The sequence below is a fragment of the Betta splendens genome, chromosome 11 (assembly GCF_900634795.4).
Source record: "Betta splendens chromosome 11, fBetSpl5.4, whole genome shotgun sequence".
Taxonomy (NCBI): domain Eukaryota; kingdom Metazoa; phylum Chordata; class Actinopteri; order Anabantiformes; family Osphronemidae; genus Betta; species Betta splendens.
The window spans coordinates 1808510-1822305 of record NC_040891.2 but is presented as its reverse complement, the minus strand read 5'-3'; the positions used below and the strand labels follow the sequence as shown (position 1 = coordinate 1822305).

At 39.3% G+C, this 13796-nt stretch overlaps 1 protein-coding gene across 19 annotated transcripts in view; it reads right to left on the bottom strand.

Annotated features, from left to right (window-relative positions):
* The window catches only part of phf14 (PHD finger protein 14), a 200811-nt gene extending 187375 nt beyond the window's left edge, over window positions 1-13436 (bottom strand). For all 19 annotated transcript variants that reach the window (XR_008696054.1, XM_055512716.1, XM_055512715.1 and 16 more), the window contains exons 1-4: window positions 13294-13436; window positions 11050-11160; window positions 8146-8894; window positions 7135-7267 (exon numbers count right to left, since the gene is read on the bottom strand). Coding sequence is in view for 18 of the 19 variants with exons in the window: in XM_055512716.1 (XP_055368691.1) it covers window positions 7135-7267; window positions 8146-8894; window positions 11050-11160; window position 13294 (994 nt within the window). In the remaining variant the exon portion in view is untranslated. The remainder of the gene's footprint in view (window positions 1-7134; window positions 7268-8145; window positions 8895-11049; window positions 11161-13293) is intronic.
* Between the last annotated feature and the right edge of the window lie 360 nt (window positions 13437-13796).

The following is a 13796-nucleotide window of genomic DNA, read 5'->3' as shown; positions in this document are numbered from 1 at the left end:
TTAGCTTCGGACAATGGTCTAGTTTCTGTCCTTGTCCTGTTACATCTTAGTGCTGCATTTGATACAATTGATCATCACATTCTATTACAGACACTAGAACATAGAATCGGGATTAATGGAACAGCATTGGGATGGTTTAAATCCTATTTGTTGAACAGATTCCAGTTTGTTCATGTTAATGATAAATTCTCCACACGCACAAGGATTAGCTATGGAGTTCCACAGGTTCTGTGCTGGGTCCAATTCTGTTTAGCTTATACATGTCTCCTCTAGGTGAGATTATTAGAAAGCATTCTATTAATTTTCATTTTTACGCAGATGATACTCAGCTATACATGTCCTTGGAACCAAATGAAACAGATCAACTAGTCAAAATTCAGGGTTGTTTAAAAGACATCAAATCCTGGATGTCCCAAAACTTCCTTCAACTAAACTCAGATAAAACCGAGATTCTTATTGTTGGGCCTAAAAATCTGAGAGAGACACTATTGAGTCAGATAGCCACCCTGGATGGCATAACATTAGCTTCAGATTCTACTGTGAGGAACCTTGGTGTCATGTTTGACCAGGATCTCTCTTTTACATCATACATTAAACAAATCTCCAGAACCGCCTACTTCCACCTTAGAAATATAGTTAAAATCAGAAGCATCCTCTCTCAGAGCGATGCAGAGAAACTGATCCATGCATTTGTTACCTCTAGGCTGGACTACTGTAACTCCTTACTCATAGGATGTCCTAACAGCTCCTTAAAAAACCTACAGCTCATTCAAAATGCTGCAGCCAGAGTTCTGACAGGACTTAGAAAGAGAGATCACATTTCTCCTACATTAGCTTCTCTGCACTGGCTGCCTGTAAAATGTAGGATAGAATTTAAAATTCTCCTACTCACATACAAAGTACTCAATGATAAAGCTCCTTCTTATCTTAAAGACCTTATAGTTCCTTATGCTCCCAGCAGAACACTTCGTTCTCAGAGCGCTGGGCTACTTGCGGTTCCTAGAGTGTTTAAATGTAGAACAGGGGGCAGAGCTTTTAGCTACCAAGCTCCTCTCCTCTGGAACCAGCTCCCTCTTCAGGTTCGAGAAGCTGACACACTCTCCACCTTTAAGATTAGGCTTAAAACCTTCCTTTTTGATAAAGCTTATAGTTAGAGATGGTTCAGGTCACTGGCAATTATTGTTAGTCACAGGAACCATCTCTTAGTTAAGCTGCAATAGACATAGACTGCTGGGGGACTTAATTTATACACTGAGCTCCTCTGTTTCCTTCTACCTCCTCTGTCCCATAACCTCCCTTCATTGTCCCATGTTTAACTAACCTTGTCTCTTTCTGTCCAGTAGTTGTGCTTCTCTCCTCTCTCCCCCCCCACCCCCACTCTTTCTCCCTCTCTGTCCTCACCCACAGGTATCATTGGACTCAAAGTTTGGTGTCTGTGATGGGCAGCTGCGGATCCAACCATCCTGCCTGCATCCAGTCCCTGGTCCTACCATCCTGCCTGTGCTCTGTTGTTGCTTGTTGTTGCTTGTTGCTGTTGCTGTGCTTTTCTATCTCTCTATCCTCTCACCCCAACCGGTCGAGGCAGATGGCCGCCCACATCCAGTCTGGTTCTGCTGGAGGTTTCTTCCTCGTTAGAGAGGGAGTTTTTCCTCTCCACTGTTGCTGTCAAATTAAATGCTTGCTGTATGTGGGATTTGTTGGGTTTAGTTGTGTGAGGTTTTAAACCTTACTTTGTAAAGTGCCTTGAAATAACTTTGTTGTGATTTGGCGCTATATAAATAAAATTGAATTGAATTGAATTGAACTGTAGCTGTGACATCACGCACTCTAACTGACCCAACACACACTAATGGAAAAGCTGAAAATTTAACAAAAACCACACCATATTTAAACGCTCACAAGTCGAAAACTATAAAAGATACGAGGACGCTGATTTACACGGAGAACGCTGAAAGACGATAGACGCTTTTGACGTTGAAATGACGTTTCTACGCCAAAGTATGACGATGACAGAAGCTGACGAAAAGAGGCAAGTTGACAAAAAGTTGAACGATGATTCCCATAGACGTCCATTATAAAAAAACGACGAAAAACGTTGAATAACGTTAAAAGTTGAAAAGCTGAAAACGTGAAAAGTAATAGCCCCCATCCCCTAAAGACGACACACGTTTAGAAAGTTGAACGGCGATTCTACGACGAAGCGTTGAGACGATGAAAGCGACCAAAAAACGGGGCGAAATAAGAAGAAAAATAAAGAGCGAAGATATCAATAGTGTGAGAGCTGTTCAGCTCTCCCACTAATAAAGAGCGAAGATATCAATAGTGTGAGAGCTGTTCAGCTCTCCCACTAATAATAAAGAGCGAAGATCTCAATAGTGTGAGAGCTGTTCAGCTCTCCCACTAATAAAGACTGAAGATCTCAATAGTGTGAGAGCTGTTCAGCTCTCCCACTAATAAAGACCGAAGATAACAATAGTGTGAGAGCTGTTCAGCTCTCCCACTAATAAAGACCGAAGATAACAATAGTGTGAGAGCTGTTCAGCTCTCCCACTAATAAAGACCGAAGATAACAATAGTGTGAGAGCTGTTCAGCTCTCCCACTAATAAAGACCGAAGATAACAATAGTGTGAGAGCTGTTCAGCTCTCCCACTAATAATAATAAAGCTTAGAAAAACAATACAGTGAATGCTTTGCAGCATTCACTGTGATAAAGAGCGAAGATATCAATAGTGTGAGAGCTGTTCAGCTCTCCCACTAAATAGGTGTGGTGTAATATATGTGTGTTACAGGTAGAAATGAACAGTCGGACCTCAGTTAAGCTCTAGTGCTTTGGAGGCTTCTAATCAACGCTGCGCCACCTGGTGGTTAAAACGAGACTAGCATCCTGATTTTTTTCAGCCGGCTGCAGGATTAAAAATCTTTACTCAGCGACGCACCCGCTGCACCGTGTAGACGCGACGGTGTTGCAGTAAAACGCTAGTCACTTTAAACCGCTACCACTGTACATGTAATCACATAAAGCTAAGGACTCCTCTGATACAGGATGTTTTTTTTTTTTTATTTTAACATGGCTGCATCTAATTTGTACTAACACTAACACGTATGTGATGGATTTAGCATGTACTAAAGCAAGTTAACAACTCTGGACAACATTTTTAAAGCTCAATAGAGGCAAAGGAGGGAGTAGGGGCTGATAAGCACTTTCAGAATCCCATGAAGATGTCACGCTGTCACTGAATGGACTTTTCTCTTACTTTGTGTGTACACACAGAAATGTCCTATAATAAGTTTTATCAATTTAACAGTGCTCCACAAGCCTTTGTGGAAAAGTCACAAAGGCTTGAAAGATGTAATTTACTGACTAAAATACATGAGTACACATCTCTGCTGTATTTGACTAAAATAAGGATAGTGCAAATAAAGAATAAATAGTATTTACAGTCAGAAGCAAAATGATAGATGTCTCATGCCTGCCTGTATTAAAGAAAAGTTTGATAATCAAAACGGAGGCCAACAAGAACAATGCAATTCTAACTTTGATCTTTCACGGGTGTCTTGTACACCTAGCATTCATGTCAGTATCTCTTTTCTTGTGTGAGATGGTGTACGGAGCGGAAGAATAAAGAGAATGAGTTGCAAGACTCTTAGTGAGAGTTACACACACTGTGGAGTTACACACACTGAAACTTTCTATTCCTATCTCTTATCTTGCACTCAAAATCCTTCTTTATTTGACCTTAACCTTGAATAAGTCACTTTGATAAAAATGGACATTTTGAAGCAGCTGCATCACATTACAGTGGAGGCAGCTCAAAGTGACTACCGTTTTCACTGCAATATGGTTGCATTGCCACAATACCGACTAAGGATTTTTAATCCTGCAGCGGTCTGAAAAAAATTTAAGATGCCAGTGTCCTTTTACCCACCAGGTGGCGCAACTTTGTTTGGAAGCCTCCAAGGCACTACAGCGTAACTGATGTCTGACTTTTCATTTCTACCTGTAACATACATATATTACACCAAACCTATTTTACTATGAAGTGTCTGTTGTGTGCTTAAACGTGGGGAGTATAAGGCACAACAACTCGCTATCAAAGAAATATCATTACATTCAAATTGAGTTGATTAATTTAAATGATTTTACAGCGTACTCTCATTCTCAGTTAGCTTGGTGGTTAAGCTGAGCGACTATTGTCTTGGCTGAGTTAGCATGTGTTTTATCCCACATCATTACGCTGACTATGCAACTTAATTTTTTCTGAACAACATAGTTGATATCTTAGTTAATTTCTGTTCACTGCAAAATTGTAATCGCTCAGTATAGTTTAAGACAGACCTGCGTCACAGCAGCAAAACATTCTTGTTTTCATTCTCCTCAGCTTTTTCGTGTTTTTAAATAGAATACATTCACTTAAGAATATGCACACACCCACCGATTTAATATCCGATACAATATATTGGCAAGCTTCACATCCTTTCCCCCTACTCTGTAGAGGTGACTAGAAATGCTAATGTGTTGTTCCTACTCACTCAGCAGGTGAGAAATACTTCAGCTCTGGGTCAAACACAAAGCTCCATGGGAGATTGGGCAGCATGATCAGCTGCATTTCTACAACTCATTAATGCAGCAAGTTGTTTGTTCTATATAAGTTTACTCTGCAAGAATAATGAAGACGGTTAATATTTATATACCCGGAGACAAAGCTCGGACAATTTGTTCAGCTGCACCTAGGCTGTGGGGCACTTGAAAATTCCATAGACTGTGGACGCTTTGAAATCTGGTCCTAAAACTTATTTATTTTTCTGAGCTTTCCGGTATAATTTATGTCAGTGTGTATTTCAACTGAGCTGTCAGCCAAGGTAAGTGAATTATCAAATCAAATAAATGCGCCTGTCAGCGCGGAACAGATCAACTCTGTTCAGTTGCTGTTCAGTTGCTGTTTAGTTGCTGCCGCTGTCTCCTCCCCGGTTCACATGCTTAAAGTGTCCTAAAGTTAAAGATGCATGCGTTTCTAGGCTGACTGGTGATGCTGCTCTGGTTGCTCTCAGTTACAGCAAGTATTTGAAGCAGGGAAAACCAAGTAAGCTGTCCCTGTCGATCATCTGTACACAATCTAAACAGTCATTTAGCAACATTTGATCGTTGCTTGTATTCCATTTAAGGTAGGAGAAAACAAGGATTAAAAAAGTATGCTGTTAATTGCTACGATCTTCTGTTCTTTAATAAAATATAAAATGTCTCAGAGCTAAAGTATTACACACCTGCTGACAGAGTGGTGACAATATGTTAACATGTATCTGTGCCAATACGGAGTAGGGGAAAGGGATGTGAAGTCTGCTTTAGCGACTGAACCAACATCAGACGCCATGTTTACGACGCAGAGCAAGTTCCAAATCCACTGTGCTGTCTGTGTAATAAAAGTTTGTTTTTCTGCAGATATTGTGATTAATGTCATTCCGGTAAAGTAAAATGTTGGAGCTTCCGTTTAAAGGACATTGGCTATATCTTACTGGTTTAACTGTTCTCACACACACCTTAAAAGTGGTCAAAGTGGTTTATGCTGCAGAGCAGGAGTTATTTTTGTTTTCATCCAGTATAACCGTTAACATTTACCATGCATAATAAGCATGTGTATATATGTAGAGCTCTCCCCTATGTTTTATTCAGAGTCATTGATTGGTCATTTATGCAAATTATAGGCCGTGTACGTTCTAACAGTTTGATTTCCCCACCAGAGTAAAAGCTGGGAACCCGAGAGAACAAGTCGTTTACTCATTTTTCCGTTGGCTGGAGGAGAGACTATGTCTCTCAGCTGGCCTGGGAACTGTATAAAGACATCAGACAATCAGCTTCAAATCCAACTCCGTGCCTTGTGTCAAAAAAAACCCCACTTGAATTCTGTTTGTCGCTCAGAAACGAAAATCCAGTTTGTTTTGTATTAATTTGCACCCGTTGCGTGCTGACCATACTGCACTTAAATAGGTTGTTGCTTTGAAGTGCTAGGACTGTAGTTTATTTTAATCATTTTGTAGCGGTAGAGCCATAAATGCATCACATATACTAGCCAAGGTGGTGCTCTAGCTCTAGAATATAATTATTGTTTACATTTTTGAATATTACAAGCTGTGTTTGAAGCATGTAAAATACATTTATAAAGCCTTGTAGCCAAGACTCTGCTGTTTAATTTGATATGAAATATGTTTATAGTCATTCACAGTGAGTGCATGGCGAGCCCTTCAACCCCAAAAGGGACCTAATCTGGCACCCCCTAGGCACCCAATTGGGTCCCCATGGGGTCCAAAGTGAAACCCAAGCCAATCCAAAGCACCATCCTGAATTCCCACCAGTTCTCCAAGCAAGACAAGAGTAACTGATGGCCCACTGTATCCAAGATAGGTGTTAGGTTCAACAGTACCAAAACAACACAGTAACCAGAGTCAGTGGTTAAAAGAACACACCCTCAACAGTGCAGATTAAATACTGTGCACTGGTTTTAAATAAAGTAAAGTAATGGTTTTAAATAAATTACTAAATTTAAAATAATTTTTTTTTATTTAAATAAATACTGTGCCCCATTTCAGAATGAACTCAACTGAGAGAAAAAAATTCTCTAAACTCCCTTTCCTCGCTAAGGTTTTAGAGACTGACCTAAAATTTGAAATCACAGATGAGCCTAAACCAGGCTTCAGAGGTGTCAGCACTGCATGCTTGAAACTCACAGGTATAGTTAACACCATTTATTAAGTTGTCAGTTGAAGACTTCTTCAAAAAAAGAAGGTGGAATAGAATTATATGGCGATCCGGCAGGCTTCATATGAATAAATTTTTTTTTTTTTTCCAGAAAAGGTTGAGGGACAAGCTAAAACTGAATTAACAAACAATTATGTGGGGAAATCCCAGGACTTGAATCTTGCCAAAACACAAAACCAAAATAGGCCCAGTTGAACATACAAGTAAAAACACAGCCACCATGAACCAGTGCTGTGTGGAATGTACATTTCCATGAACAGCATTTGCTTTGTACAGTAGTGCCTGCCCCATTGTACTACAAAAGACATATTGACCCTGCACGAACCGGTTGAAGCTCTACATATATTCATATACGAATATACTGAAAACCTCTGAAGCATACCTTCATGCACAGTCACCCCACAGTTGTCACACTGAATGATCTCGTCTGCATCTTCGCTGTTGTCTCCCAGACAGACACAGCAGATGAGGATGTGCTGAGTACTCCAGGGCTGGGACCGGTCCAGCAAGGCATCCTTGAGAATTAGGAAACACAGCCTTGATAACGCCTCATTGAACACCCCATCCCATTGATCAGAACCCCATGCTACAGTTCTCATTAGACTGCATAGTCGAGGTGTTACTTGGTAGAGCGTCACGATGTAGAAGCCAATTTGCAAGTAATCTGATCAAACTCAAAAGGCTGAACACAGATTAGTTTACTCATATCCCACACGAAGACTAAAACTTTCTAGGATGAAGAGCTTACACTGTACATTTAGCTGTACATTTCTCAGGTTCATTTTGATTAATTGTGGTTTTGCTGTAGTATTGTAGTTTCCTTGTCTGTCGACCTTGAAGGAAAACACCAATTTTCAATGGGGGTTGACCAAAATGACAAGGTAGTTTATTTAAGAATGAAGGGACAAAAGCTTGTGTTTGTATATACAAACATAAAGGCATAAAAGACAGCTATATTTAAATCGCTTAGCTTGAAGAGGCTTTACATCCTGGCAAGTAATAAGTCAACTCAGAGTTACCAAGGGATATTCACATGTATTCAACATAATTTGCTAAATAAATTTAAACAAGCATAAACTTTAGTGCTACAAATCTTTTTAACGATTTAAACCCAAATGTGATCTAGATTTTTGTGTCACTGTATCGCATCAGATGTAAACATTCAGTTTCCTTCAAAATGCAGCATGCTAGATCTTGGGACTAAAAAATAAAAAAAAATCGATTTGTTTCCAAAATTGCACTTTAAGTGGTGAACATATCTGTAGAGTCAAGTGACAATTGTTCCTTTTTGTTACATAATTTTTTTCTTTTTCTTTTGTGATGTGATAATTTTACTTTTCAGTAAACAGTTTAAATTGTGTACACGTGTGTGTACAGTGACAGCAGTTCTTACCTCATTGCTTTTTCCCTGGGAAATACTGTCATTAGTAAGTTCTTCATCAAAAGTGCTAGCACTCTTGACCTTTTTTTTGGGCTTTGTCACCTCTTTATCACTGTCACTGCTGCTGTTATTGTTGTCGTCACAATCTTCCTTGTCATCATCATTATCATCATCCTCATCATCATCATCACCATCTTCGTCTTCATCATCATCATCATTATCATCATCATCATGATCATCAGTAGCGCTGCCATCATCCTTTTCCTCATTGGCACCTTTATGAGTGGTTGCTTTGCCTTTCTTTTTCCCAGCTGTGGGTCTCCAGTCATTGTCATCTTCACTGTCATAGTCGTCCATCTCGTTTAGCTCCTCCATCGTGGTAAAGTCCAGAAGTGGGCGGTTACGGCGAAAATTCCACTTCTTGGGTTCAGCCTGAGACTCTTCTATGTTCACACTGCCAGAGCCAGTTGTCAAAGCAGACCCGGGATCAGCAGCTGTAGTAGTATTAGTCTCTGACAACTTCTTACTTTTGCGTCGTCCTCTGGATAGGGACATGGCAGAGGTGTCTTTGGTAGCGCTGTCCGAGGAAGGCTGCTGTTTACACTTCTCTTCATCTTCTATTAAGATGTCCTCAACAACCACATCTTTAGCCTCCTCCTCATCTATACCATTGTCTGCAGAACCAGCCTTGTCTGACCCACTTTCTGAACCAACAGCACTCACTTTAGATCCTTCTTCATCGCTGCCATTGCCTGTGCCATCTGCAGAGACACAAAAAAAGTGAAGAAAGACTTGCTTTGTTGGTACTGTAGAGTCAAAGGCAAAATAAATGGAAATTAATTTAGCAAAATAATTAATATACTTCCTTCATGGAACTTGGTTTGACCTAATTACAATTTTCAAACAAGCAAGCTTAATCAGTTAATGGAAAACGATTTTCAATATGGTTTCACTGAAACGATTTCAGGTAATATTTAAGAAAGAAGGGACACTCAAATTGCTCTATAATTTCTATGCAGTGAAGTTAACATTTATTTCTCCGGTAAGACACCCTGGCAGATGGTTTGCCGTGGGCTCAAAAACTATGAGTGCTTCCTGGTTATCTCTGTACCTGCCACAGCAATGGTCAGGCTGACAGGGGGCAGAGCCAGCCTGCTGGAGTACAACTGCTCTGTCCGCTATTTCCCCGCACATGCATACAGTACTAATATTCAATGGCCAAATGTCCCGCTGTAGATTAGTTAGAAGACAGCAAACTCTACATCACAGTATGTGGCTTGCATGAGCCAGAGTACAGCGCAGACCAGTTATGCCGCATGGAGGAGTATGAGGTTGCCTGTGACCCGAGAGATGGCGTCCGGCAGAGCCAAACGCTGGCATCCTGCAAAAGTGAGCAGAGCAGCAGAGAGCCAGACGCATCGTGTCTTGCGCGCCAATAGAAGCACACCTGAATATCCCAGTGCTGCAATGAAACTACCGCTGCCGATTTCTCTTGGATGAAGTTGCGGATTCTACTGTTGACTGTGTGTATTTGCTGGGATCAGTTTTGGGTTACATAAGAGCTGGAAACTAGACTTCAGGATGCCAAGAGGAAACCAGAAAAAACAGCTGTGACAGAACGGTCAAACGAGCACTGAGTAGGTAATATATTAAATTGTTTATTGTTTTAGCTTGAGCTGTGAAGTTTGAGTAAAGTTACAAGCTGCTGCTTGTCGTGTTTTGGACTGTCGGGTAGCATTAGTTTGCGTTGCTAATGTTAGCTTGTATATTAGCTTGTAGGTAATATCTGCTTCACCGCTGCCGATTTCTCTTGGCTGAAGTTGTGGATTCTACTGCTTATATTTAATGGATCATTAGTTTTGTACTGCTCAGGATGCCAAAGTAAAACCAGAAAAAAACAGGACAGAACAGTTGAATGAGCAAGTAAGTAATATATTTGACTGTTTATTGTTTTAGTTTGTGCTGTGCATTTTGAGCACAGTTATGAGCTGCTGTTTGTCGTGTTTTGGACTGTTAAGCTTATGTTGCCAACGTAAGCCTGGTCATTAGCTTGGAAGGCAGCAACTCTAATACTAATAAAATAATTAATTTCATCCTTTTGTAGGTAATTGGCCGGTAGCGTATCGTCACAGAGACTCTTGGAAGGGACAACCGTCTTGTTTTGTCAGTCACTAACAGCAGATCAAGAAAAGAAAGCGTTTTTGGCTAAATAAAGAATCTATGGCTTTCTAACAACTGTCTGCTTTGATTCAAAATAAAAAGAAACAATCTCTTTATTTAAACACACTATTCAAATATAACCTTTTGTTAAAAATGTAAAGCATTGTAGGGTCTGGACGTTTGTCTATCATATTCAGTTGTGCTTCTTTCAGCGCTGAGACATGATGCATCTCTGCCGGAAGCCAGCTCGTTGCTGCGGGCAGCTTCGTACTCCTTCCTACTCCTCCTCTGTAACTTGTCTGTGCTGCACTCTGGCCTATAAAAGTAACCACGAATATCAGACTGTACTAATATTCGATAGAACTCTTATCAAAAATAATTCAGAGCAGGTCCTCCAGCCATTGAATATTTGTGCTGTAGATGTATGTAAGGAAAAACAATGGCGAGCAGGGCAGTTGCAGTCATGCAGGCTGTCTCCACCCTCTCTTAGCCTGGCTCTGCCCCCTCTCAGCCTGACTGTTGCTGGGGCAGATACATAGGAAATCATGAGTCCATGGCAAATAATTTGCCAGGGTGTATTGGCGGAGGAATGAATGATAATGTGCTGGTCAACCCCCAGTGAAAATCTTTTACGAATAATTAAGTGTAATTAATTTTTTTTTCTCTGTGATTAATCACATCATCTTCTAAGGCAAAACATAAACATGTTATTTAATTGTACTTATTTTTCTTATATTGGTCCTACATCATGCATACCTGAGGCATCCCCCACTTCAAAGTCACTGTCATCTGAACTGTCATAATCCAAGGCCTCTAGTAGAGATGCAGCAAGTGGCCTCACCTGCCGGCGCTTCACATTGCGGTCCACTATAAAATAATACCAAAAAGACAAAACATTTGAAAATAAAGTTTCAGTAATTCCTCGCGACAGGGTAAAACATTTTTAACATTTTAACATTTCATTTTTAAAATAAAACGTTCTCTGTGTATTCCACCAGAAGCATGTCAAAAGTATTTGGTGGTCCTACAGTTAATCTTGGGCTTCAAAGCTTATACAACAGATGGACTTACATTGTTTAATTGTTTATTTATTTGTCTTGACTTAGTTTTACTGTCCATGTACTGGAGTCACTGTGTGACTTGAGAGAGAGTTTTTTTTCCAGGCTGTGTTTATTTAAGGATTTACTATTGATTTATTGTATTGTATCCCCGACATGTTCTATAACTCTATTTATTTATACAATTTATTTCAAAATGCACATAGGCCATTTACACACCATTTATTTCTTGACGGCAATTGAAGGACATTGTCACAATCTCTAGTATAACATAATGCCTTTATATTGTATATTGTAGGCAAAACTCTCAAGCAAATTAAATGTGCGCTCATCAAAAACTAATACAAAGAGAATGCCTGGACTCCGCTTTGCTGATTCTCTTATGAGTGCTAAACAAGTCAGTCTATTTAAAATTGTAATTTTTTATTCAAATAGGATAATCTCTGTCAAAATGCGCTGACTATTTGACTGACCTATGGCACATACATTTAGCACTCAGTAACTAATATAATAATATTTTTAAAAAACTAATAACTCACTGTCAGAGCATCCTCACAGGTACATAAAATTAAAATTTAAGTCACCAGACTATGTACAGTTAACTTTACTTTAGACTGTTCTCAAAACCAGGAGCAATTCGAGCTGGACTTTTCTCACAGTTGAACCTAGCATCTGTATCAATTCTTACGTTCCATGATGTACAGTTTTTTCCCCAAGTTGTATAGTCCTGTGTTTTCAATCATTTTAATCTACTCATTGAGGCTGTGATGCATAAGCTAGTTGTTTGTTATCGTTAAATATTCACATTACATATAAAGGGTTGAGTGGTGAGATGGTTTAATTAATACAATTAGACTCATATGTCTAAAGGAACAAAAATCGATTTACCTCTGTAGAAAATAGTTATAATATGGTGACTGATCTGGTGAACTCTCGGGCAACATGTGACTAGCCCCACTAGCATTGGTATCCTCTCTGTCACATCAGTAATGTACACCACCATGACACATTAACGATTTTACCCACTTCCTGTTTTATTGTGTGTTTTCATTCTCAAGATCATCCCAACAATTATAATTAGTATGTGGCACATGATGTTTAGCGGATAACATAAAAAAATAAAATAAAACAACAAACAACTGTGATCGTCAACACAATGTCGCAAAGTATGTGTCTACCCTGTGTGTCAGAGGAGCGTCATCTACGTGTTACGTTAGAAAACAGCAGTGAGACGCCAAAAATCGTGAACTCTAAAAGGTTAGCCCTTTGCTAAAAAAATATTGTTACTGAGTGGGAACAATCTGTTTACTAAATTCAAATTTTAAAAACATGCTTCGTAGTAATAGTCTCTGACGCTACGTTTAATATTACTTAGCCAAGCACATCACCGAGTCTTATGCGTAACCCGCAGATTATCATGCTACTAGCAAAGTAAGTTAGCAGCAGTGTAAAGATACAAACCAACAAACATTCTTTAGGCTAACAACTTTGGGTATAACGTCGAATAATCATCTATCGCTCACCACGCTCACCACAGATCTTCTTTGACACATTTTTTGCAGCTGAATCGCCACTTTGCAATGCGACCACCTAGCGAACTAGCTATATCATAGTAGATAGCATTGGCTGTACTCATTCGCTTTAAATGACCGCTACACAGGCTTATTACAAGCATGTAAACACAGGGGGTATGAACCTTATTAGACTTAAATGAACTGTAAAAAACGTATAAGCAAACTGCACCTTATTTAAATTAGTAGCATTATTATTAGCATCAAAGTGCTAACGCTAGTAACAAAGCATAACTGGGCTAGCTTAGCCGGTTAGCTGCTAAACAGCATCACTTCGACACCATCAATATTGTGTAGTCGGTGTGTTAGAAAATATAACGTAACATATTCGTGCTAACATGGTACACGGCAAATAGTAAAGCAACACTCACTCTTGTTCGTTTTACTGCAGCTTCCAATGCAAGACTCCTTTTAGCAGCATGTCACGTTGACAATAAAAAAAAACACTAGTGACGTACTGGCGACATGGTGTTGTTGTCATGGAGACAGGTATGGGTGAATAAACGCTTTGGTTGAAATTAAATTAAAAAAAATCTCTGGTAAAATATGGATTAAATTAGGGTTTAAATATACTTCAGAATATAGTACTTAAATAATCCCTATATTATATCCCATTATGTAATATTCTTAAACAGGGTGAGCTGAGTTTCCAATAAATGCACAATTAAAGGTAATTCTAAATAAATTATTTCAGTGGGAGGACGATAAGTCTTGTGAAATTTATTCCAAGACTAAAATCACTACATGAATTTAGGATTACTTCAAAAAGATTTCTGTGTATGGCTTACAAAATGCCATACTTGAATAAAACAGAGGTTTTTTGAGATTTGTTAAGAAAAATTAATCCATTTATTTTGTAAATTTTATTCTCCAT